At 37.7% G+C, this 27,346-nt stretch overlaps 1 protein-coding gene across 3 annotated transcripts in view; it reads right to left on the bottom strand.

Annotated features, from left to right (window-relative positions):
- The window catches only part of ADGB (androglobin), a 74,685-nt gene extending 51,130 nt beyond the window's left edge, over window positions 1-23,555 (bottom strand). For all 3 annotated transcript variants that reach the window (XM_419656.8, XM_040698175.1, XM_040698176.1), the window contains exons 1-9: window positions 23,352-23,555; window positions 11,691-11,826; window positions 9,913-10,005; window positions 7,923-7,994; window positions 7,156-7,344; window positions 6,528-6,667; window positions 4,237-4,323; window positions 2,668-2,855; window positions 1,385-1,513 (exon numbers count right to left, since the gene is read on the bottom strand). In XM_419656.8, the coding sequence (XP_419656.5) occupies window positions 1,385-1,513; window positions 2,668-2,855; window positions 4,237-4,323; window positions 6,528-6,667; window positions 7,156-7,344; window positions 7,923-7,994; window positions 9,913-10,005; window positions 11,691-11,826; window positions 23,352-23,533 (1,216 nt within the window). In that variant the 5' untranslated portion in view covers window positions 23,534-23,555. The remainder of the gene's footprint in view (window positions 1-1,384; window positions 1,514-2,667; window positions 2,856-4,236; window positions 4,324-6,527; window positions 6,668-7,155; window positions 7,345-7,922; window positions 7,995-9,912; window positions 10,006-11,690; window positions 11,827-23,351) is intronic.
- Window positions 23,556-27,346: the final 3,791 nt, after the last annotated feature.

Raw genomic sequence — 27,346 nt, 5'->3', positions numbered from 1 at the left:
TGAGGTAATATTTTGAGAAACAGTGGTCAAAATCTGGACTTACTGCCCTTAAATCTGTCAAGGAGATAGGAAAATTGAGGTAATGATAGCTGGTGCTTCAGGAATTATGAAAGGGTGTTCCCCTCATATAGTTTGTCACCCCTAGATATCTGTTGTAGTAGGCAACCAAACTATTTTCTCACATCTGTAATTGTGAAAGAAGCCATTGTTACCTCAGAATGATAAAGAGAAACCAAGGCTGTTTGGCTGATAGCCACTACAAAAATGCTGCAGAAAAAAATCAGAAATCTAAAAACTATAGTACTATAAATATGAATGTGTAGTTCCACGTGAAGATCATCTCATAAAGAAGTATATCAATTTCTCTACGTCTTTCCTTAGTCATCTAAGGAAGCATGCAAAGACAGCATTTCAGTATAGGCATTGTGACACCTGGCAAAAGGTTTTGTCTTTGCTCCTTGCAGCTCCACTTCAAATGTTGGATAACTACTTTCTAGTTTTATGTATGCCTACTGAGTGTCAAACTGGAAGTTGCTTTAGAAGTAAGTTCCTCTATGTGTGTGAAATGGAATAAGACAATGCTGTTTGCATAGAAAAAAAAATGGAAATGAGAAGAATGGAAACAGCGAGTTGGCATGTGGTTGGAAAGTACAATTCATCAGACTTTTTAAAAGCCATTTATTTAGAAGGAACGCAACATTTTTTTCTTGAAGCAGTAATGCATCAACATATTAAATACTCTTCAGAATCCAGCTTCTCAATAAAATATATGTTGATAGTAAGTCAGAATGCGCAAAACAAGACTTTACTTAATTTGTAGAGTATTGTGAATGCAACAATATAAAAAAAAACAATCAAAACATAATTCTAGAAGAAAAGTAAATAAAAAATAAATTCATTAAACAAGTTACGCAGTAATTTCAAATGAATATTTCTGGCCACTCAGCCCTTCAGCAAGGAACATTCCTAGTTGTTCAAGGAACATTTCCCAGTTCTGAACTACTGATGAAGTAGAGACTGAAAAGAAGTTATTACAGAAGAAGCAGTTTCTTTCTTTCTTTCTTTTTCTTTTCTTTTTTTTTTAATAAAAAGACTGTTTTCCACTAGAAAAAAATCTTGTTCTTATAAGACTTGCCTGGAACTTCCAATTGTTCTGTGTAGATTTGCTTTACCTTTCAGTTTCAGATACAAATTTCTGCAATATTATTTTCATGTCATAAGTTATATTAATATATATGTTACAAGGACTTCAGGTTTTAACACAGCCTGTGAAGGTTGCATCAACAATTTAAAAAAAAAAAAGTATATTTACTTTTCCCCCAGTTAAGTTAGAAAACAAAGCCCCTTTATTTACATTTGTGTTTTTAGCTTTGATAGCACTTACTCTCAGCTAAAGGCTGAGGAGAGCACTGTACTTCTGTTGATGCTTCTGAAGCATGAAGCACTGACTTGCTTTTTTCCTTTTCTCCGTCTCTATTTTTCTTCTTCCCCATTTCTTTCTGCTCTGCTTTTTCTGTGAATCAAAATAAAGATAAATAGATTTTCTCTTCCAGAGGATTCTGCCAGGAATGCTTCTAACATCACAAGGAAGTAGCAAGAGCCAAAACATTGGACTATAATAAAAAAAAAAAACCCTCAGATTACAGGAAAATACATCCCTAATTTTAAAAATTCCAGAAGTTTAACAGAGCATCAGAACACAGTTTGCAGCCTCACAGATGGACATTACAGAGCTTTACTGTAATGTAGCGCTTCCCTGATTCTTAGCTGTTTCAATTACTGATATAATTTCTAAATCTTATGCAGGATTAAATTTACATTTTCTGTGAATATACTACCATGGCAGATTGAATGAATGACAGTCCTGTTCCCAACAACTGCATCTTTCTGCATGTGCATTCCTAACTCTGAAATATCTTCTACACTAATGGGTGAGTTGTTAAATAATAACAAGAGCTTCTAATAAGAGATCTCACCCAGGTCTCTTCTAAAATGTTCATAAAACCTTTGACATAGTATTTGGGATTTGAAGCTAGCTAGAATTTTCTAGAAACTAGCTGAAATTTCTAGAATTCTAGCAATTTCAGAGTACAATTTGTATTTTTCACTAATATTAAGTGAAATTGCATCTGTGCCTAACTTAAAAGTCAAAAACAGAAGATTAGAAAACTCAGCCTCAAACATAAATGTTTCAGAATAATATACAGGCACAAATACATTTCTAAGCATAAGTATTTTCATTTAGCGTTTCTTGAAGAAAATTAATACCTAGTAGCATGAACAGAAAAGTTACCATAAATAAAAATGTAGACAAACATTAGTATGTGGATGTCAGTACACTCTATATGTTATCACTCTTTCTGACATCCATCATGAGATATATACTTTCTGGATGGCCTGAATGGTTGTCTTCGGGGAGACTAACCTCTCCAGTTATAATCTCTCTGCAAGCAACACTGCAAATCCCTCTGTGAAGCACTGCTTCTAGTGAGGTGCATAGTTAAAATACAGCTTCTTTGAATTCATGGCATTGCAAAACGTATGGCAAAACAACAAACCAACAGACTTGCACGTGGAATAATAAAGATATATAAACTCAAAGACAGAGGTTATGTTAACTTTATTTATGCTTGACCTGCAAAGATAACACTACCTACAACTACTGACCTTTGTCAGATTTCTCTGCTTTCTCAGGTTTATCCGGCTGTTTGTTCACAGGTAAAATTTCATTTTTTAACACTGAGGGTTTGGTCTCCTTAGGTTTTGTATTTGCCTGAAAAGTATTCTCATCTGTCCACTTAAATTCTGGCACAATTGTTTTCAGAAGGTCCCAGACTTTATCCAAGTATCCAAGCCTTAAAAGAAAAATAAACATATATACATCACTGATAATGATATTTGCAATAAGAATGTCTGATCTTCACTGAGACAATAGTATACTACAACTGGCAGTCCAACTCTTGGAAAAATTACTGAGTGATTTTAGTAACTAAAACACATTTGCCTGATTTTGTGTGGCAGCCAAGAGAAAAAAAAAATAGTAAAACAAAACAACGACAAAATGATCAACAAAACACCCAACACTTTGTGAAGAGACAAATCCATAAAGAAAGAGATGGTGTTTGCAGACCCAAGTAAATTAGGCATCTCTTCCTAGAGCTTTCTAGCACATAAAAGTTGTGGCAGGAAAATTTGAAGAGCATTTTGCAATTATGCTGTATAATTACTTGATTCTGGCTCTGTACATTAAAAATATCTTCTTGAAGGTACTTCCAGAAAACATTTTCCTAACTGTCTCAACACAGGCTGTTCTATGCCTCTTCCACTGTTTCCACCATCTACAACAAGGTTTTGACAGGACACTGCAGTTTCTGCTGTATTGCTTCACCACAGAAACATGATTCCAGAAATAATCTAAAACTGAATAAATCATAAATAAGTTTAATGTAAGCTAACAAAAGGAAACTTTCTTTTTACAACTAAACAACTGATTGTACAACAAGGTAGATCAATTTTTATATCACTATGGCAAAAATTCTGTGGTATTCACATTTTCTTATTGCATAATCTAATGTTTGCTTTAAGTGCCAGATTTGTGAATACTGTTTTTATTGTTTCTATTTTAAAAATTAACTACATGAAGTAACAAAATTGAGGTTGTCAAGATTTCTAAGTCCACGGACTGCAGATGCACTACTGTAAAAACCTAAATACATAAAAAATGTAAGCTGCAAGCATAACCTACGAGTGCTAAAGTAAAAGATGAGATATGACTCATCATCATGACTGAACTTATTTAATACTGAAATACTGTTATAGATGAACAATTTTACCTAACCATAGATAAAACAACACTATTATTAGTTCTATATACTCAGAAAGCAAAAAACAAACAAACAAACAAGAAATGCAAACAAACAAACAAACACCACAAAAACACTTTTTGATCTTGTATACAGATATCTCCAACCCTGCTTTCACCACAGGATGCAATATTAATTCAAAAAAAATTCATCTGAGAAAGAATAATAATCAGAAATAACTTTACAAGCAACTGAATGACATGCAAATAAAAACACAATAAAATTGCATTCCTTGAAGGCAAGTTCTAGAATTAAAACCTTACACTCCCCAAAACTGACACTGAAGGACTTCTAGGACTCAGCTTAATTTTCATTACCCTTTATAGAACCATATAATTAACAAATATATAAATTGTTTAATATAAGAATTTACTGGAGAGGAATAACTTCTGGTATCCACCCAGTCAGTGCATGTAAAACAGTAAATTCCTCCAGCTCTCTTTTCTCATTTTCACGTAAACTGTAAGACAAAAACAGACATTACATAGACGTATATTATAACCAATTCACAGTAAACTGTAGTCTACACTGAAAGATCATACACAAACAGAAAAGGGGAATGCTTAAAATCAAGTAATTAATGGCAATTTTCCAATCCACAGCTGACTGGCCTACAGATTCTATTTGCTCCCATGCCTTTGCATCAAGACTGTTCTATTAGTGTTCCCTCCTGTACAATGGCATCGTTCCAACATAGTTAGCAGGTACATATGTATACTCGCACACAGAATTCTCTTCTTGCAGTGTTGGAGAACTGGGCCTGAAATCCCATCATACCCACAGGGGATACAAGTCCAGAACTTCCTGTCCCTGAGCAACTGCTCTGACTCCCAGATTACTATACAACAGTTGTCTGCATTTCAGAACACACCTAATGCTCTCAAATGCACGGAGTGGAGTACAAGAGGCTGGAGAGCAGTTCTGCAGAAAGGAATCTGGGGCTTCTGGCTGAAGGCAAGTTGAACATGAGCCAGCAGTGAGCCCTGGCAGCCAGAAGGGCCAAGTGTACCCTGGGGTGCATCAGGCCCAGCACTGCCCACTGAGAGAAGAAAGAGGTTGTCTGCTTTGCTCTTCACTGTATGGCCTCACCTCAAGCACTGGATGTGGGTTCATGTGCCACATTGTGAAAAGGACATAAAGCTTTTAGAGACAATCCAAAGGAGGGCACTTTAAAAGCCTTTTTCCTTTCAGGCCAAGCATCTCTAGAAAATGCCTTGTTTTTCTAATAAATGCTAGTAATATAAAAAAAAATGCTCACAGAATATTTTACAGTGTTATACATTTGTATCTATAATGCTTTCTATTGTTAAAATAAAAGCTATTGGTATTTCACAGTTTGATTAGTGCATTTTGTCTTTTGAAAGAATATGTAACAATAATATATAAAAAAATGTTCTTAACCAAAGGAAATATCCAGCAAATAACTTAGAATGCACACTAAATAGTTAAACTTCCACAAGACTTAGGAAATCAATAAATCTATAACATAAGGTATAATTAGGTATAAGACCTGATCTTCTGAATATGCTCCTAATAAAAATATAATAAAAAATAAAAATAAAATATTGCACTTTATACAGTACTTCGTGTTGAAAAACACCACTCCATTGCTTTCCTTCTTTATTCTATTCAAAAGTATTAATATTTGTAAGGGTAATTTTTAATCTAAAACACAGTATAATTTTTAGAATTTTAAATTACACGGAGGTACTTCTAAACAACTTCATTTGTCCAAAGTACGTTTTTCCTCTCCTATAGAAATGAGCTTGAGTGCCTCCTCCTTCTTCTCCCTCTTCTTCTTATGTGTTTTGTTTCCACTGTGAATCTATTTTCTTTCAAAGGTGAGCCAGAAAGTCAGACAGCCCATCAGGATGCATTGCTGCTCTTCTTGAACTGCATGAAGACTTTCCTTCCTTCCTTTGAAAAAAGGATACCTTTTTGCCGACCCCAGAGGGACAAATATTCTGTAGTGCTTCCACTTTTTCATCTCACCAAACAGGACAACCATCAAGGACATTGCAGATTATCATCTTCAATCCTCTTGGATCAGATTACATTGTGTCATGTTTTTCCAATTTGTAAAGGCATTTTCTAGCAACTTCTTGTAATTCTAAAGTAACTAGTAGCTGGTTGTATCAAAAGCATCTTTTTTGAATGATTTTTACCTTATTTATTTATTTATTTATTACAAATAAGCAATATAATAACTGCCCATATTACATCAGAAGCACTACTTCATTAAAACACCTTGAATATTTCCATTTGGCAGAAAAAAAAACGCATGTTAAGCGTTTTGTGAATAATGACAAAGAACTATAGCAGATCGGGAGATTACTCCAGTTTTGTTGTTGTTTGTATGTTTTGTGGTTGTTTTTGTTTTTTTTTAATTTTCTGTGTTTAAATACACAAACGTGCATTTTAAAAGAAAAAAAGTGCCTTCTGCTCCCACAGAGAGCCTCGCTTTACTGATCTACTATTTCAGCTTTCAGGAATGTATTTCTCATTATGAAACTTGTAGCGAAATATATTTCCCATAGGTGCTATTTTTTTTTCCAAGTTCCATACATCTTACAAATCCACGTACAATCCAAAATACATCCATACAAAAACAAACAAACAAACAAAAAAAACAAACAGCCTGAGAGTGAGTTGACTAAAGCATACCTAGTATTTGCCAGCTTAATGATAGCTTTAGACAGCAGCATTGGCCAAAGTTCAGTTTGACATGTTGTCGCTGGTAGTAACAAATTACCCTCTTCACTGAAAGGCATAGTGTCATCCACAGTGATCTTTCTCCAGCAGCCCTACGATGGAGGGGAAAAAAAGGAAGAAAAAGCCCTGAACTTGTAGTCCGGAAACAGAACACGTATGTAAGTGAACTTTATCTGTTTTCCCACAAATTGAATTCTACTGTAATTTGATGTATATTACAGACTTTCATATAATATCACAGAAGCACTGAAACAGTCTCATAGCATTTTATTACTACTCAGACTTTCTGTTTTACAGAGCTTAGTCTAATTGTAGCTGTTCTAATTGCATTTATTCTACGTGATTTGCAAAAATATTTTTCCTTATCAGTTAACCACTGGTTCTATCAAGTACTAAGTTGTAAAAAAATAAAAATAAAAAAAATCGCTGTTTAATGAATTTTCATTAACATGCATCAACAATTCACTGAGACTTCTCCTCCTACAAATGTCTTTTCAACAATTACAAATCTTTCTCCTAATCTATAAATTTATGCTGCTAAATGCATAAAATTTATAGATGGCTGAAGGTAAGTACTCACCATCCAGTACAGTTTCACTACGTATTTTCCATAGCTATTGTACAGAGGCATGTGTCCCTTAGTAGTTTTAGTGAAGGGATAAATATGTTCCCACGGCCCCCAAAACAGTGTGGATGCTCCATTAGATAAGGCCTTTTCATTACATATTTTCCAGAGAGCACAAATCTCACTTATAATCCACCGCATCAGCTGAAAGCAAGTAGAAATATATCAAAAAAAAAAAAAAAATTCAACCTATATTTTCTAATTAAATTAATATACATTACAATGATGAGCAAATAAAATAGCTCCTGTTTTAAATGAAGAAGTGACACAAAGTCATAAGCTTACTGAAAAAAAATTCAGACCACTTTTTTTGAAAATCTTATCTACAAAGAACTTTATTACAATAAGCACAGAACAAATAATGCTGTTTCTCACTTGCCAAAGAACAATGGGAAGATGTGTTTTCAAATTGTAACAATTTTTAAAATTTCAAATTTGCGTTTTAATTAATTTAATTAATTTTAGATCCTGTTTTATTTCTTTTTAAGATACAGATTTATGAAATACGCTATAGCTTCAAAAGTATTACCAGGCCAGTAATACAATGGCTTATATGAAAAAAATAAGAATACCTTTTTACTACAACAAGCTTGGACTAAATTGTTGATTCTGATTGACCACAAAGGTTAAAAAGAGATGAGAATAAATAAAGATACACAAACAAAGAGATAAACAAGCAACACACAAATAAAAAAAACAAATATTTCTGTATTTCCACCTACCTCACTACAAAATAAATGTTCATTTGCTGAAAAAAGGTCACATGAGGTCTCATTTTTGACCACCACAGGAGTCTAGGAGAAAGTAGATTAGTTAAAAGTCTATAGCTAAATTATCAGAAAAGAATTAAATGAACAGTAATGACATGAAAAGAACAGATATTTTGTAAGCTTTTATTAACTTTTACAAACTAAAGGCTGCTGGTTTAAAAATCTGTTCGCTGTCTCAGTGTTTCTTAAAAATGTCTTTAAATGCAGTGTTCAGAATTAAAATAAATAATTGTTCTTACCAGAAGATTTAAAAGTAGAAACATAAGCATATAAATAGAGATTTCATCAGATTAGTCATAATATTAGCAGTTCTGCACTTAAATATTGATGATAACATTGTTTCATACTCCAAGATTTCCCTGACCCTCCAATGTGATGCAAAGGTTCACTTAGATCATTTGCTTGTTTTCTTAATTTCCTACCGAATGCTGGAAGTTTGTCTACATTTCATACTGTAAGGGGCAAAACAGTGGAGAGTAGAAATCAAATCATTACTTTCAGAGCAGCTCATGCATAAGAATTCAAGCTTTTATTTGTATTACGTAATTTTGATTACTAATACTCATGTATGCAGTCAATTTTATTCTTGCAAGCATTTTAGAATTACTATATTAAGTTTGTAATTTACTGAACTAAATATCTCTGTGCCTCTCAGCAGTTATTGGTGATCACTGCTTGATTCTATGCTTACCAGACTAAATAGCACTTAATAGCCTTCCATCACTTTAGATTCACAATTATTTTTAATAACTTACAATATTCCTCATAACCATCACTATCTGATCCAAAACACATTGAACTGCAACAAGAACCTAAGTTTTAATCAGATCTTAAAGCCAACCTTTTCTTCACAGTGGTCTAAAGATAGTTTTGAATCTATTTTTAATATAGACACATGTTTCCATGGCTTTCTGCGCTCCTGTCCTTATCTTTCAGATCCCTTTACTCAAATTATGTGTGTTGGCAGCACTTCTCATCCAATCTTTCGGTCTTGTCAATTACCCCCTTGACTTCTTCCATTCCTCCATTAAAAATGAAACTTGGAGCTGCTTAGTGTCTAGTTAGTAAGAAATAAAACTGACAAGTTGATAAAAGGAAGACTGACAACACTAAAAATGTTTAAGGGTGATCACAGTGCTTGAAAACTTCATCATTTAATTTGAAGAAAAAATGCTATAAGCCTGAAGATTAGCAACTGCACTGGAGAACGCTCCAACCTTTGAAATGGGAGGCTGCTTGTTTTCTTTGCAATTCATTTTAAAATGAAAGTGAAGAAAAGTTTCACACAATTTTAAAATATTTTATTTACCTTCCAGACAAGTATTGTCAAAGACGTAGACATGTTCTGAATGCATAATGGTGAAATACAATATTTAAGGTGGGAGAGTGAGAAGAAGTACTATGTTAATACTAAAGTTAATCCACGGTTTCAGGATAGATATTTACTTTACTGCTCAAGATGTCTTGGCTGGAACAAAGAAAGCTTGTTTTGCCATAAGACTGATTTCTAAGAGTGAGAAAACAGGAACACAAAACAAGAAGATATCTCTCACATCAGGTGCTTTCTAAATGAACACTGAGGGAAAAAGCAGAGGAGAGAGAGAGACGGAAAACTACACCACCATGTTGTTTTGTACCAGGAAGTGCTGGTGCACTCAGACACTGTAAAGTATCATTTAAAACATTTTGTATTACAGCCAACACTACAAAGAAAGGGATTAAACTTTACATCCCTTCAGATGGTGCGAACCCTAGGATGTTTATGCATGTTAAGCATTGCACAAATTACCAGCTCCTGGATGCACAACAGTCACATGGTCAGGATCACTACACATGATCAAGTGGATACAAATACCCCCATCTTCTGAAATAACTTCCTCTGCTTTTGTGATGTTGCTAGGTGGGTAGCATTTTTTTCCATTATGATTTGATTATTTCTTACCTCATTCGCTGAAAACTCTTGTGGTCGTTTCCATGAATGTACTTCTAAGGATGCTGGCAATTTTATTTTTCCTTCAGGATCATCAAAGATGAGCTATGTAAAACACATACACACAAAACAAAAACAACAATAACAAAAGTAACTTCAAAAAAAATTAATTATTTTATGGTGTTTTCCACAAGATTTAAGTAATTCTTTGTTCACGTGATAATTCATTCTAGGGGAAAGAGAGTATAAAAGGGAACTAACATTATCTATAACAGGACTAAAACAATGTGAAGTCTAAACTGACAGTTCAGCTCAAAAACTGCTTACACTGTTCAGTCTGTGTGGTATGCACTGTCAAACTCTTCTACACCAAATGTTTCCGCTCTTTCCCACCATTGTGAAAAATCCCCCCCAAAACGTTTAAATTTTTTATTCAAGACACCAATCTGCCATGTGATTTCTAAGTATTTTTTCTAACTCACTATTTCTAAAGTTTTTAAAGCTGAAATCTGAAAGTAAATTTCTGAAATAATTATTTATACATAAAGCGATTGAAATTGCCATAGAAACGAGGAGAGGTATAATTATACACCCATGAATTAATATATGAATTAACCATTGAAGAGAAGTCATCATACACTTTTCAGATTTTCATTTCCAAAGTGATACTTACCCTCCATGTAAACAGAAGGCATCAGGATATATATGATACCTGTTTACCTAGAAGCACAACGTAGGATGAGCATGTGCCTCTGGTACTGCTCATATTGACTGAGAAACTCATCAGTTACAAAGTTACTGCATTCTATTTGTGCCAGGAATGTTAAATAGTTTTAGATATACTATACGTTCCTGCATGCTTCATAAACCAAAGCGTATAAATCGTGTCTTCTACAGATCAACTAAGAGAAAGAGTTTCTAGGGTGGGAAAACGATGCTCTTAGTACATACTGATCAAAGGAAGGCAATCGAAAATATGTCTCAAAGCTATTAAAAACAACAAAAAAAACAACAACAACAACACACACACACACACAAAAAAAAAAAAACAAGGCAACAAAAACCTAACCCAAAGTCTTCCAAACTATTTTCCCACATTTATTTTTCATTTGCTTCATTGTGTAAGTTCCTTCAATGCACCAATCTGCAACACAAACTCCATAAAGTATATGAAGGAATTAACTACACTTAGAAACGCAACTGAAAATCAGACAAGATTCAAAAGCCATTCCAGAATTGGAAGGACTAAGGATTTTGTGCCCCTGGTAAATTATTTACTTTATGCAAAATAACAGCAGATCCTTTACACTCCAGAACTGCATTCAGTGTAATATATTCACAAACTGAGGTGTGCAGAAGGAAAGACCTCAACCTGCAGTTTTTCCCCATAAAAACACTGCTAAGATAGGTGCATTTGAGCTTTTGAATCCACAGACACTGCATTGAAAGGATTGTCCCAGCATGTTACAGCAGTTTGCCTTATTCCCACACCCTCAGTTTCAATTGTGTTATGAAATAGTTTTGGGGGGTTATAAGTTTGTAAACCATTAATGTAAACTATTAATAGTGTTCAAACATGTTAACAGTTCCTTAAAGATGCAGCAAATGAACAATGTACAAGATAGTTATTTATTCATTTAGTTTGCTATGAAGCTACTTAATGTTATTGAAAAGATACGTTGAAAATTAATATATTTATCTGCAAAAAATAAAGTTATGAGAAACAGTCTATTAAAATTAAGTGCAAAACCTGACATGCTACAGAACAATATACATGTCACACAACTTACAGAAATAGGACTTTTCCCAGCCTTTTCTTTCTCTTTTCCAACTTTTCCAGAATCCCATTTTTCTGCACTGATGTCAGCTTCATTCCATTCTGGCCAAATGGGAAATCTTGAAGCACCTACGCGGTAGATTGGTACTCTGGAAAACAACCAGATGCATGAACAAAAGTGAACAGTATATAATGCAAGCGCAGTACAAAGATTTTTAACAAACAAAACATGCACTTTTTTTTACTATAACGTGATTAAAAAAATGTAGTGTTAGTAATTGCAATAACTTTTTGTCACTAAGATAGCAAGATTATAAAACTGCCCACTGATTTTAGACGTTGTAAAGCAACTGAAATATTTCAAATGAGGAATCCTGCCTTAAGTTAATGGGATAGCTGAAGCGCAAAATGAGAATCCTGTTGTCTGGTTTCCTCTTTCTTCCTTTTCTGCTGCTTCAATCCACAATTCTCCTTTCTTTCCTATGCAAATCCTAGCTTTCATGACTCTATTCAACTCACCTAACAAAACTTTCCTTTTTTTTTTTTTTTTTTTTTTTTTTTTCCCCTGTTGTTCGTGGTGGGTTTTTTGGTTGTTTTGCTGGTTTACTCAGTTTAACCAACCACAAGGAACTTGTTACAGATAAGTTAATGGGGAATAGGATTGCATTTCTAGGCTTCTGGGAGTTTCTAGATCAGCCAACTTCAAGTTAGTTTCATACTTAGGGTTTCTTGTACTACCATCACATTCACTGCCCAACTTACGGGTTTCACAGCTTGAGCAAGAAATGATGCAGAATGCTGTTGCTCACCACCAGCGGGATGAAACCCAGCCAGTCCCTGAGCAGCCTCACCGGCCAACTCCATCTGGTTTTACTGTTGATCATGATGCATTATGGTACAAGACATCCCTTTGGCCAGCTTGGGTCAGCTGATTCTGCCCACTGTTAGCTCCTTGTGCACAACCAACCTCCTAACTGGCATGGCAGTGGGAGAAGCAGAAAAGACCTTGACTTGGTATTTGGTTTAAAATAGCATTTTTACTCCAGCTTCTTCTCCCTGGGCTTATATCACCTTAGAACACCAGACAACTGTAATTTTGTGACTTAGGAAAATAACTGATACTGTATGGAGGTTTTTTAGATTATATTGGCGCGCCATTCTTTCTACTTCTTACTTTCCTCATACGTTTTCCATTTATATATTGGCTTAGAAATTTAGAAACAATATACTCTTTTCCTAACCTCCTCCTGCAAAAGTCATGTCACTTATCATCTTGTTGATGACACTACATTCACTAGCAGAAAAAAAAAAAAAAAGGAAGAGAGGAAAGAAAATAATGATGCTAGTATAATCAATAATCAATATCTCTATTGTATCAAGTATTGTTTGGTTTCAGCTGTTCTAGTAATATATTCAAAAATTTAGAGATTCAGTAACAGGCATGGAGGAATATTGAAGTATAAGTGTGCAAAGTAATGAGTAGCATAGAAAAAAAGTGAACATGCCACTATGGATCTCAGTTCCTTCCTATATGAGCTCCGTGTGAAAAGCAGAGGAAGATGAGGATCTCTTTATAAAATATTTCTTTACCACACCTGATTCTAAGAAGCAATCTGAAGTCATATTTCCCCAGATACTTGTAAAGCACCCAAGAAATTATGAAAATAGTAACTTTTCTGAGTTTCTTTCTCCCAGTGTTTCCTGCTGACAAACCTGATCTTGGATTCAGCCATAGGAATGCTGGGAAAATTGCAGAACATCTTTCCAGTACTTTTAAAAAACATGGCATGAGCTTTGTTCCTCTCTTTGGCATTTCTACCATGTTGGCTTCCATAAAATAATTTCTTTGCCTTCTGTATGGCACCTGAGCAATTAACTAAAAATTGAAAATCTCTATGACAAAGCACCTCAGTTCTTCTGTGAATTTAGGTCAACTCATTTGCAAAGCACTTAGCATGCCTTGATAAGAACACCACGAAAGCCCATTTCTTCAGTGCTGTTACACAGATCTCTCAGCAGATAAAGACAGTTCTGCTTAAGTGGATGAATAACCAGTCGCAAACAGAACCTAACAGGTTATTTCAGGAATGTTTTCCAGTGTCAAAGCACAGTTATTACTATTTTTTTTTTTTCCGCTTTTGGTAGCATCATTTCTGCTATACAGTTCTCCTGTGGGAAGCTGTGTCCTGCAAGATTGCTCTGAGTTACAGAGGGGAAAAAAAAAACAAAAACTATAAAACTTAGACCAACAGGGAGTATAGCATTTATTGTGATATTGCCACTGATAAATTACTGAATATTTTCTTATGCATGAGTCCATGAAATTTGAAGGCTACAGATCACAGCAGACTTAGCTCTCTGGGGGTTCATTGTTTTAATTAGAATTAACAACAAAAGCCAACATGAATACATATTTTTCTAATTAAAATGTAATCTAGTTAATCACAAATTCAACATACTGGTTGGCTTCTATGCTATTTTATAAGTCTACCATACTTACTTTTGAAAGAATGCGTTTTTCTATCACAAAACATGAAACTATAAAAAGTTATAGGTAGAAGATAAAAAAAATAGCATTAACAAATTGACTATACAAATAAAAATTAGGCAAAGTTCCATTATACAGAGTATACTCCGAAACATTTCAAACAATGAAGTATTTCAATAAAGCTCTTCATCTTTTTGGACAGAAAATCTTAACTCAGAAAATTCTGGGTGTGTTTCACTGTATTTCCGAGAATAATAAAAATACTGGCCACAGAAATAAGAGTTATATATAAGTACAATAAAATACACAATAAAAGACAATAAATGAAAAGTGGTTGCTTTACGATCTGGCATGACAATGCAAATTCTCAAGAATACCTCTATTTTTTGTTGGATTACAATTTAATATTAATAATATAAGGGTATTCAGATACACATTGATGCAATAAATAACTTCTTGAGAACAATCATAAGCCAAGCAATTTCACCCAAATTGAACCTAAGATCATGATGTGCGTAGATTGCTCTGAAAGTAATGCCTCCTACACATTTCCATGGAAACAACAACAGATACAAAGAGGTATAACACTATTAGATAGAGCAAATTCTCACCTACAAAACATTATTTTTCAACACTGTCACCACCATTAGCAATACTTTTTTTTTTTTCTAGCAATGAACAAGAGCTTGCATGCCATTCTTATCAAAATGTGCACCAGCAGAGGTAACCCATTATTGCCACTGCTGAAATGCAACACCAGCCACCTCACTGTGCTCACATCCACTGTTTGGTCTCCAGTAATGTTCAGCAAGTTTCGATGAACATCAGTGGGTGCCATTACTTCCACGTGAAGGAATTCAGTGACACACCTTTGCTTCATCAGCACTTCCATGACAGATGTCATTGTGTCAGACTGCCCTTCTGCTGCCATCTGTCGCACAGCAACAAAATGTAATGGAATATTGGTGGGAAGGTTCAACCTCTACTGCCATACCACCAACATCTCACTCTGACATTGTGAGCCAATAAGAAAAATAGACTGCATTACTTTTGGAGTAGCCCTCGTATTTACCCACCAACGTTTCTATGTCTAGGAAAAGTAAGCAAGTGCATGGTGGTATGCTTTGGTCTCTGTTTCAGATGGTTAAAATTCAAGCTACAGAGACATTTCTACTCACTGGTTCTGCAATGCAAAGTCAAGCCCACTACAGATTTACATTGCTTCTAAGTTATCTGAGAGAACAAGAAGCACCCTGTGACATTGGTTAGACAAAAATAAAATAAATCCCTCCAAAAGGCTCTGGACAGCCATTCAAAACAAAAGAATTCTGTCCATCTTAAGAGTGACTGCAATTAACAGACTACTAAACGAGATTATGATCTCAATACACCTATTCCTCAGAATAATCGGGAAACTAGTTGCACATTGGAAATGAACAACTGTTGCAGTCCAAGATAAACCACAGCTCAGGCATTATTTGTTATAATCATAACCTCAAAACTATCTTTAATGGCAGCCCAATTCCAACAAGTATGGTAGAATTAACCCTTAAATGGATATGACTAATCCAAAAATTGCAAATGTAGAGCACTGGCAATAAACCAGACTAGTATCCTCTCTTACTTTCAGCTGGGACAAAACTGCTTTTTCTTCACAGTGCCTGGTATGATGCTATGCTTTGGTTTTAGGGAAAAAACAGTGTTGATGATTTGTTTATCGCTGCTGCTAAGGAGTGTTACACAGAGCCAAGGACATTCTCAGCAAAGGGCCCAAGCAGCTGGGAGAAAACAGAATTAGGATAGATGACTTAAACTGGCCAAAGGGATATTTCATACCATATGACATCATGTGGACTGAAAGTTTTGAAATGAGTGGGAGTTCACCTCTTACTCTCTGTTCAGCTTCTTGAAGGCTAGCTGGGCATGTCAGTAGGTGGCGAACAATTGCTTGTGCATCACTTACTATATAAATTCACATGCATATTTTTGCCATAACTATTATCCTTCTCCTTTTCTCTATCCTAGTAGTTTTATCTCAGCCCATAGGTTCTACTTCATTTTGTTTTTTTTTTTATTCTCTCCCCCATCCCACTGGAAAGGGGTGCGAGTGAGCAAATGAATGTGTGGTGCTGAACCACCTGTTGGGTTAAACCACAACATATCCTCAGCACCTTCTGTCCGAAATTTTAACTGTGCTTTAAGCCTCTAGCAAAACTTTATTAGAAACCAAGCCATATTCATCTCTGTGGGAACAAGTACACCCTCATCAAGTTTGTGGATAACACCAAGCTGAATGATGCAGCTGATACTACAGAAGAAAGGGATGTCATCTGGAGAGACCAAGACAAGCTTGAGAAGTGGGTCCATGTGAACCTAATGAGATCAACAAGGCTGAATGCAAGGTGTTACACTTGGGTCAGGACAAACCTAGATATGTGTACAGGATTTTAGAAGAACTCCTCAAGAACAGCCCTGCTGCAGAGTACCTGGGGGTCCAGATAGACAAAAAGATGGACGTGAACCAGATCTTGCAGCCTGGAAGGCCAACAGAATCCTGAGGTGCATCAAAAGAGAGGCGGCCAGCAGGACAAGGGCCACCCCTATATGCTGCTCCCACGAGGTTCCGCCTAGAGTACTGCACCCAGGCCTAGAGCCTCCAGCATGTATGAAGCATACAGAGCCGTTGGAGCAAGTCTAAAGAAAGGCTGCAAAGATGATCAGAGGGCTGGAGCACTTCTAGGAAGAAAGGCTTTTTCACCTTGAAGAAGAGCAAGCTCTGGGATACCTCACTATGGCCTTCCAGTACTTGAAAGGAGCTTATGAACAGGAGGACAGCTGATTTTTTACATAGTCCGATTGTGACAGGACAAGGAGGAATGGTTTTAAGCCAAAAGAGGGAAGACTGAGAGTTATAGAACACTGGAACAGGCTCCCTGGAGAGATTGCGAAGTCTCTTTCTCTGGAGATATTCCAAACCCACCTGGACACTTTCCTGAGCAACCTACTGTAGGGAACCTACTTAGCAGGGGAGTTGGACTAGATGATTTCCACTGGTCCCTTCCAACCTGTACAGTTCTGTGATCAGATTTTAGGAAGAAATTTTTCCACTCACAGGGTGGTGAGGCACTAGAACAGGATGCCCAGAGAAGCTGTAGATGCCCCATCTCTGGAGGTATTCAAAACCAGGTTGGACATTGGATGGGACCCTGGGCAGCCTCCTCTGGTGGGTGGCAACTGGATGATTTTTAAGGTCCCTTCCAATTCAGGCCTTTCTATAGTTCTGCTATTATGTGATCTCTGACTGAGGCTCACGCAAGGTGAAAAACATGCTTAAGCATGTACATACAAATTTAAACAGAGCTTAAATTAATATAACAATCTCTTCTCTCCACAAAATGTGTCTCTACACAGCTACAAAAATGGAGTACTGAGAGAAAGTGTCAACAATAGCCTGATATCATCTCAAACACAAGAAAGACACAGAGCTCTTGGAATGGATCCAGAGGAGGGCTACTAAGATGATGAGAGGGCTGGAGCACCTCTCCTATGAGGAAAGGTTAAGGAAACTGGGCTTGTTTAGCTTAGAGAAGAGAAGGCTCTGGGGAGACCTCATTGTGGTCTTCCAGTACTTGAAGGGAGTGTATAAACAGGAGGAGGAACAGCTGTTTACAAGGGTGGATAGTGATAGGACAAGGGGGGAGAAAGGGGAATGGTTTTAAACTGAGACAGGGGAGGCTTAGGTTAGATATTAGGAAGAAGTTTTTCACAGAGAGGGTGGTGACGCACTGGAACAGGTTGTCCAAGGAGGTTGTGGATGCCCCATCCCTGGAGGCATTCAAGGCCAGGCTGGATGTGGCTCTGGGCAGCCTGGTCTGGTGGTTGGGAACCCTACACATAGCAGGGAGATTGAAACGACATGATCATTGTGGTCCTTTTTAACTCAGGCCATTCTATGATTTCTGTGCTTCTGATTCAAGCAATACTAAAAACTGAAAACCTACAGAAGGGCATAAAAGCACACATAATTTCTCAAATACTTTGACAATCTCCAGTCATTTTCAGCTCAGACACTTTCTAAACTAGTTATGGTTGCCATGCATTCAACAATCTTCGGTAGATTTAATTTTCATAGACACGTCCCAAGCAAATTTTTAGCACATTTACATTTACCAGCAGTAGCATTCCAATGCAACACTGAAAACAGCTTCAAGTTCAACCACCACATAGTTATCCACGTGACAGTTCTTCCATTCCCATTCCTAAACTTCAGTTAATCTAGTGGACCCTCCCCTAACAAACGCACACACAAAAGAAATAAAGAAGTTCATCTGTTCAGACTGTATTCTCTGAACAACTGCTGTAATTTAAATCTTAGGGATACTTACCTGAGGAATACACACTGGCAATGGATAAAATTGCAGCAATATGCTTTTGCTGACTTTTTATCCTAGGCCTTTGGGAACTCATGTATGAATTAGCAGTGGAACTTTTTTTTGTGTTCTTACTGTTTCACCCTTTAATCTTAATAACAAATACGAGGTAATCCCAGGCTTTGGTGCAGTAACCCATTGCACAACATCAGTGCAGCTACCTGCTACTTTAGGCAGTCAGGCACATAGCTAAACAAGAATCATTTCTTCCAGCCAATCTGGGCTCCAGCTGGTCCCAACAGGTGCTGAAGAACCCATCGACAGTTAATAATGCTTTTGGCTAGTTCTCTACCTAATAAAATTTTTGATGCCACTCTGAGCTTTGTCTGCACACTGGGAAATTGTGCCTGTGCTACAATTATCCCTAACCTACTCCCCTATCTTGGCACTGATCATTTACTCCTCACTTTTGTCTCTGATAATCCAAACCCTAATTCAGATTTTTCTTTGTTCTGGCAGATGCTGATGACTCGGGCTTAATTCAGAAAATTGGGCTCAATGGCAATGAGTTTCATCAAATTCATTTACAAAGCATTTTAATTCATTATCATTGTTACAAGCCAGAATTTTCAGTCATGACAAAGACATCAATTCCAGCGATTCACTATAGCTGTTGAAATCTGGGGAAGATCAGATTCTCAGTAGCCTCTAATGATGTAATTAAGAAAATCTTGAACGACATCTGCTCTTTTCAGCTCTTCAGTCTGTCTAAATCTGCCCAGGTCCTGAAGAGAACTGTTACCTAATTAGAAAGCAGTAATGAAGGGAGACCCAAAGGAGCAACCTGAAGATAGACTTACGTGAAGTCTGGCTTAGTGAGCTTAAGGGAAACTTCATATCTTCTTCCTATGCTTCCAGGCTCCTGTTCCAGCACCAAAACAAAATGTGCCAACAATATCAATTGATTTTCCACAGTACTTACTGTGCTGACTGCTGCAAGCATTTATGGGGAAAAAAAATGAGAAGAAATCTGTTCTCACTAGAAATCCATTTAAGTAATTTTAAGATAATCAAAATCTTTTGTCCAGATATTTGTACACATTACTCTCAGAGGGCTTCTGCACTAATTTATCTGTACGAGTTATTATCATAACACTCTAGTTCCTTGGGGTAACCGCTGACAGTTCTCAGCAATTCTAAAAACATTATTTTTGAAAACTATTAACCTTTTTTCTTTTTCATACTACTGACAGTTCTGTTCAATATTTCATTCATTTGCAGACACATGAAAATAAACTCAATTTGCTAGTAGGAGGACAGTATTTCAGAAAAGACAAAATACTTCTGACATTTTTATCCCTGCAACTGCAAGATGCGCTCAGAAATAAAACAGAGATCCCAAGGGAAAATCTACCTCACAATTACAAAGAATAGTGAACTTATGAGACAACATTCTCTCAGGCAGCATGCGGTCTTCCATTTCTTTGTCTGATACATGGATAGCAGCATTTCTAAAGTTCTCATAGACAGACTTGTGTAAAATTTGTACACTAGAAGGTGTACAGAACTGTACTGAACAAGCTTGGTAACAAAATCCACATGAACAGATGTCAAGGAAATAGCTATTAAGTAAATGCCATATGTCCAACTGCCACAACTCCAATCCCATAGTGTGTGCATAAGAATATTGCTTTTAACCCTCCCAGCCCACTAAAAATACTCAGTAAGCTGCCGTTAATAAAATATTCACAGTCATTACTACCATTAGCCTACTGTTAGCAGAAAATGATTATCTAAGGAAACAGATCAATTCCTCCATCATGGGGATTGCAATCAAAGTGAGGATTAAGTCATAGGTACACAGAACAGTTGAATTATCCCTGTGATCAGCAACTTCCATCAAATATAAATAATAAGAACAGCACTGAATCATTCTGTCTCAGGGTGGACTGCTGCAGAATCAGCTCAGCACTCTAGTGACTTTTTAAAATATTTTTACAACAGCGACATAGATCTACAGAACATCTGTACTGTAACATAGATATTCTTTACTGCACACAGTCTACTTCCAAATGAAGATCTATAGTGGATCTGTCAACCTGTCTGCTATCAGTAGTGTTGCCATAATTCTGGCATCTCGCACACACAAATCCTGTGACAAAGGGGAAAGCATTCTAGAAGCAGTGTGAGTACTGAAGAATGAGATGTTGCTTCCATTTTGCACAAATCACGGTCTACAGTTCTAAGTTTTGACCAAACTGCTGATCCAAATAAAAAGCTCTCTGTTAACAGACTGCAGTTCAAAACTCACATCTGCCTAGTTGCTTGATATCTCCATGGGAATTCTGTGGCTTACAGCAGTGCTCTGCAAACTAGGCTGTTCAAACAATGTATAAAGTATAAGAACTTCAGTATTGCATGTATGTAACTTATAAACACACAAATATGCTATTTTGAGGGAAGCGTACTCAAAATTCTTTGCAAATAGTGATGTGCAACCAAAAAAGTTTGCAGACCATTAGCTTACAGCATGACTACAGGAAAGAAAGAGATTGCAATATTTCAGCCATTTCAAATGCACTAAAAACGCCAAAATATCTTTTTCTTGGTGGGTTTGGGGTACAAATTCCCATCCATCTGGGAAACAAGGGAATTTAAGGCCATTCAAGGTGTCTTAAGTGTTCTCAGGTAAACTTTTCTTGTAAAATGTTTAAGACAAAAAGTTTAGGCCAAAGTTTAGAACAACTTATTACTAGCTTTTCTTGAATCATTACCTATAGCTCAACAGATCCTGAAGAAGATTTTTCCCAGCATCACAAACAAGATTTATTTTGTAGTTTACTGTGCTTGGCCAGACATGCATTGCCCTAAAACAATGTTTTATCATCCATCCATACAAAAGGCCTGGCTGATATTTCAGGACGATGAAAACTGAGCAGGGATAGGTTAGTCAAGAAAGAAACCAGTATTAGAACTGCTATAACATCCAGAGTTTTACTGCCAAGACTTGCTCTAGCTGGAAAGGGCACAACAGCAGAGCAAATAAACACAGTAAAACATGCTACAGTTATTTTGTATGATATGGGAGAGAATTAATCATTTTACTACATAAATAATACATATATTTATAATCTCAAAGAAAAAAATCTCAGACTGTAAATATGGCTATTAGGGGGGGACAAAATATTTTGGATGAGAGCCAAATTTCACATACAGTGCAAGGTAGGAAAACACTGCTTTTGCCGTCTGTGCTAGGAAAAAGAACTGTCCTTGCCAGCTTAGATACTGACTGAATTTTTTATGTATACTGTTTGTAGCAGTAAATACAAAGGGCTGCATGGCTGTAGCTAAACTAAGAAAATAAAAAGGAGTTACTAAGCAAAGGGATGCAGAGTGGAAAACGAGAGAACTAGAGATACTGGCTGACCACAACAGAAAGCATATCCAAATGTGAATCCAGACGTGAAATGGGAAACACAAGCATGAACATGCAAAACAAAATATTGTGTTGAAAAGGCTGGGTGGTTGGATATGAAATAAGAAGAAAGGGGCATCTGAAGACTGACTTCAAGGGAGGAGTAAGTGATACGGCCGAGACCTTTGTTTATGGCAGTAAAAGGAAGAAAAGGGCATAAGCACATACACAGTGGTGCCACAAACACCTTTTGTTGTATTCCTGGCAGCACTGTGCATGAACACACAGTTCTGAAACCTTCTGAGCCAAAAAGCATAAAGCATGATCACAGATCAAAAGTGAAAGTAGTGAAAAAAATGTTATACTTTCCACTTATTTAGTGAAACTGATGTGCTGCATCATTAGCCATTTCGCGCTGAAAAGTTCAGCTTAGCTCCTCTAATCAGTAAAATTGAAGGTCATGTATTTTCCAAATTACTTTCCAAATTCAAAGTTCTCAAGTCTTTTAAATCCCAACGACTCTTTCAGTGAAAACTCTCTTCTGTCAGCTTGCTACCTTAACTCTAATGCTTCGTTCCCACAGATTGAATGCACCTGGAGCCCAGTCATCTTCAAGGTGGCTTCCAGCCCAAACCAATCTGTGATGCTATGATTCACAGTATGAACTATGACCAACATTCTGCCCCTCACACACAGAACGATATATCACAGCGTGAGCATCTGCACACCATGTGTACTCTGTAGTCTCAGTCCTATGGCCCTCCTCAAGGTCCAAGACGCACATTTTGATATGCAAAATCTTTCTGCCAGGGTTACATGACCTGATAGGTACATGGAAAGTACCATAGAAGAAAGTACAACTTCCACGTGGGCACAAACTGGAACACAGGAGGTTCCATCTGACCACCAGGTAGCATTTATACTCTGTGCAGATGACAGAGCACTGGGACATGCTGCCTGGAGAGGCTGTGAGGTTTCCTCCTTGGCGATCTCCAAACCCACCTGGACGTGGCCCTGGGCACCCTGCTCTGGGTGTCCCTGCTTGAGGAGGGGTTGGACCAGATGGATCCCAAGGTCCCTGCCAAACTCGGCCTGTCTTTGGCTCTACGCTAACCCTGAACATCCAGCTTAAAGAAACAAACAAAAACAAAGCAACCCCTACCTTGTCTGTAGAACCTACTTTGACTAAGCACCCACTTGAGCAAGCAAACTTTCTCCGCACCGGCTCTTTGCACGCCCAGGATCGCAAACAAGCGTCTCCTCCACAACCGCACCCCTCTCTCCGCGCGGGGCAGAACGCGAGGACGAGCGGGCGGCTCGCGGGGACGCGCTGGCGGCAACTCCCCTTCCCTGGGCCGTTACCGCCCGCCGAGACCCCGCGCTCCCTCCTGGGGCTCTTACTCTTTGGCGGAGGCGCCCAGGATCCCGGAGCTACTGCGACTCCCGAGCTCCTTCTTCTTGCTGCCCTTAGAGGCCATCCCGGCAGCGTCCGCCGCGTTGCCGGGCGACCTGACGCGCCGCAGGTAGCGGCTCAAGCTCCGCCCCGCGACCCAGGGCCCCTTGGGCCAGCCCACACCACGCATGGCGCCTCTCCTCTACAGTCGGGACAGGAGACGGCGCTGCCGGCAGGTAGCTGTTGCCTCACTCCGCGCTCACGCGGCCCCTTCGCGCCCGGGGTCCAGCAGGGGGGGGAGTAAAGGGGGTCACGCGGTTCCCTCCGCGCGCCGCGCCCGGCCTGAAGGGGTCTGTGGGCATCGTGGGGATGAATCCTGCCGTGTAGGAGAGGCAGAAACCGTCTCAAAGGATGCGGGTAATTTGCCGCTCTTTAAGAAGGGTACGGCTGCAGCCGAAGAAAAAAAGACTTGAGTGTTATCGGTGTTTATAGTTATTTGTTGTAAAACGTGGTAACCTAAACTCCTGTATAAGGAGTTATAAGACCAAAACTTTGACAGTGATTAAATACTTTCTTTTCCCGAAACTTTCCAAAGAATAATTTGGAAAAAAAAAAAAAAAAATCTGAAGAAATACAATCATTAAGTTTGGAAAAGACCACTAAAAATCATCTAGTCCTACCCCCAACCCATCCCCACCACGTCCCTCAGTGCCACGTTGCCCCTTTTCTTGAACACCTGCAGGAACAGTGACTCCAGCACCTGCCTGGGCAGTCCCTTCCAATGATTTATTGCTCTTCTGGAAAAGAGATTTTTCCTAATATTCCACCTGAACCTCCCCTGGTGCAATTTGAGCCCGTTCCCTCTCAAGAGGGAAGCCCCATCTCAAAGAGACCAAGCCCCATCCTGTAACAGTCTCCTTTCAGGCAGTTGTAGGAACAGTAAGGTGTCCCCTGAGCCTCCCTCTTCTCCTGACTAATCAATCCCAGTTCTCTCAGCCACTCCCCATAACAGCTGTGCTGCAGACCCTTCACAGCTTATTGCCCTTCTCTGGACACGCTCCCAGGTCTCAATGTCTTTCTTGGAGTGAGGGGCACAAAACTGAACACAGTACTTGAGGTGCAGCCTCAGCATTGTCACATGAAAAAAAGTGCATCTTGTTATGAATATTATAATAACATGAATAAGTTCCTGTTGAACAAAAGGAGCAAGAGTAACCAGTACTTGCTTCAAATGGAGGCATTTTTGGTTCACAATGTACTAGTACATAATAAGCACAAGGACAAGAAACCAACCAACAACTAGTTCTGTACTTTGTAGGGGTGTCAGAGATGGAATGTACAAGCACTTACCCTTCTCACATCAAAACAGTGGAAGACATAAGTTCCTAAGAGGAGGCCTATGATTCCTAGAGTTTCACCAAAGTCAGCAGATACTGACCTCATCTAATTAAGGTGACTTGTTTGGATGCAGTCCAGAGATCACATTATTCCTAACAACTCATTTCTAAATAATTCAACCTTATTGCCATTCCCCAGTCTGTACTGCATGATGAAAAATCCTCCATAGAATAGATCATATCTACTCATTTAGTCTTATTCAAGCTAAGTCTTTCTGAAATATGAAAATCAGTGAAAACCTGTCAAATCATAAAGGGCATAAGTACCAAAAGACAAGGCAAAATACATAATGTTGCTACATCTAGAGGCTTTCAACAAGTATCAGATCTTGATTTATATCAAGAAGACAGAAAGCCAAATGTTTTGCAATTTAAAAGTATAAGTACTTCAGCATCTTTGCATTTCCTTCAGCATTATGTCCAGTGGCACTCATTTTAAATAAGGTACCTTGAGACAGTTCTCACTTAAAAATCAAGTAAACATCTCTGGTTTATTTATTTTTAGTCTGAACAGCTGGTGTCCAGCTGATTCTGCTATCAAACACTGATCAAGACACACAGATGAATGCTGTCAGACACAGAGGTAAGCTCCAGTTCACAACTTTAGAACCAACACGGGGCTGTCAGCCTCCCCCTAGGATTCTGTAGTATCTGGAGACAGTTCTTTTCAGAAAATTTGGTTCCTGATCCCACACTGCAGAGGATGAGCAGAGTTCCAAGAACAAATAGTTCTTGGAGTACTAGTGTGTGAAAGACAACAGGCAAACGTTACAACTTTGGTGTGGGTTTTGGGTGACAAAGAAAGAATGCCTGAAAGCAAGACTGTATTCAAGTTACAAAACTCTTCATTCTTTGCTCTATTAAGTGATAATCACTAAATATGAAGTTAGATATACACCTTTTAACATGATATTTTACAAAACATTTATTTGTGATAGCAATGACATTAAAAGCATAGACCCATGTGGCTTGTGAAGAAAAAAAAAGATTATAAAGTTTTACACCAGGGCATGTTTTTTGTTGTTGTTGTTTGGTTTTTTTGTTTGTTTGTTTTGTTTTTTAAGCCCCTGATTTCACATGAAATGCCCTGTGAAGGCAGTTTGTCTGCCCTCTGGAAAGATGAGTTAATCTGAATTTTTTAAAATGCTTGTTTCTAGTTGGCCAAGAATCTGTAGGGTCAAATCAGCTGTTTCATTGGCCACGAAGCATATCTGACAGATACCTCCTGAAAGGAAAAGATGTTAGGCAAGAGGCGGTCTTACAGATGGAAACAGAAATAAACTTATGATTATAGAAGAACAGTGCAGTTGTCTATCAAATCCATAGCAATAACTGAATAGATCCTGAGACAACACATTTACCACAGCAATGGATGGGTGACATTGTGATCACCATTCTTCTAAGAAGCAATTCAGAACACTGTTTTGTTGTTATCAGCATTATTTTCTATTGTTCCTTAAAACGTTACACAGTCAGTTGCTGCTGTCACTTCAGCTTTAGTCATAAGTATTTTGCACATTTTTGGTAGATGTAAATACTAGTTGTAGAGAACAGGAAAATAGTAAGCATTAACAGGAACACTGTCAAAGCTTCTCTCGGTGGTTTTGGAGTGCAGACAACGCACCTCTGATTTTACAGAGGGCATAAGGATACCAGAACAAGACAGGAGACCTTTTCTGTCTTGAGAATGTCTAGAAATGTGGTAGCAAGCAAATCTTATTAGTGTGCTGAAATACCTGATGGGAAGACTAAAGATGGTCAGATTCTTCCCATCCAATGACAAGATGATACTGTGCAAAGTTCTACTTAAAAATACAAGGGTTGCTTGGTTTTTGTTGGTTTTTGTGTTTGTTTGTTTTTTTAAGATGGGGTAGTCAAAACAAAACAAAAAACACTAGCATTAGCCTTCCAATGGGACTATGGACTCAAACAGAATGTGGCCATGACCAACTCTGCTGGAGCTGATGTTGCTTTGCACAATCACCTGAGGTCCCCTCCAACCACAGTTACTCTGCAGTTCAGTGAAGTTTTACAGGAATAAGTTGAAGTTCGTCATGCAAGGATGAATAAGACACACTGAATGTTACAAAGTTAAATAAGATATGAAATGGATGTACAATGATTTTGATTTTTTGGGGGGGGGGGGGGGGGGGCATGGTTTTTGAAGGGTTTAGACTTTGGGTTGTTTGTTTTTGGCAGTTTTTGATTTTTTTTTTTTTTTAACAATAGGAAGTTTTAATAAAGAAAATTGCAACTAGCAGGCAAGTAGAAAAGAGTAAGAGTGCACAACCTTCCACCCACTGCCACTTAAAACTATCTAATAACAATGTATCTCACTTGATCTTTGGGGGGATATTTTTATACTAATCCAGGCTGCACTCCAATCTGACATGGTAGAAGAACAGATTTTGATGAACCATAGCTGTATTACCAATTCCACTTATCTTTTCACTGAGTTTTTTGTTTTTTGTTTTTTCTGCAGTACCTTTTGATACTAGTCATGATACAGCCTAATCTATCATGCCATAGCTCATTTTGGGGAAGACAATTCCACAACGTGGCAGTAGTTCAAGCCTCACAGATGCATCAGGCCCAGCATTACCACT

The sequence above is a fragment of the Gallus gallus genome, chromosome 3 (assembly GCF_016699485.2).
Source record: "Gallus gallus isolate bGalGal1 chromosome 3, bGalGal1.mat.broiler.GRCg7b, whole genome shotgun sequence".
Classification (NCBI taxonomy): domain Eukaryota; kingdom Metazoa; phylum Chordata; class Aves; order Galliformes; family Phasianidae; genus Gallus; species Gallus gallus.
Note: the sequence above shows the minus strand (reverse complement) of the source record. Positions and strands in the feature narration are given on the sequence as shown.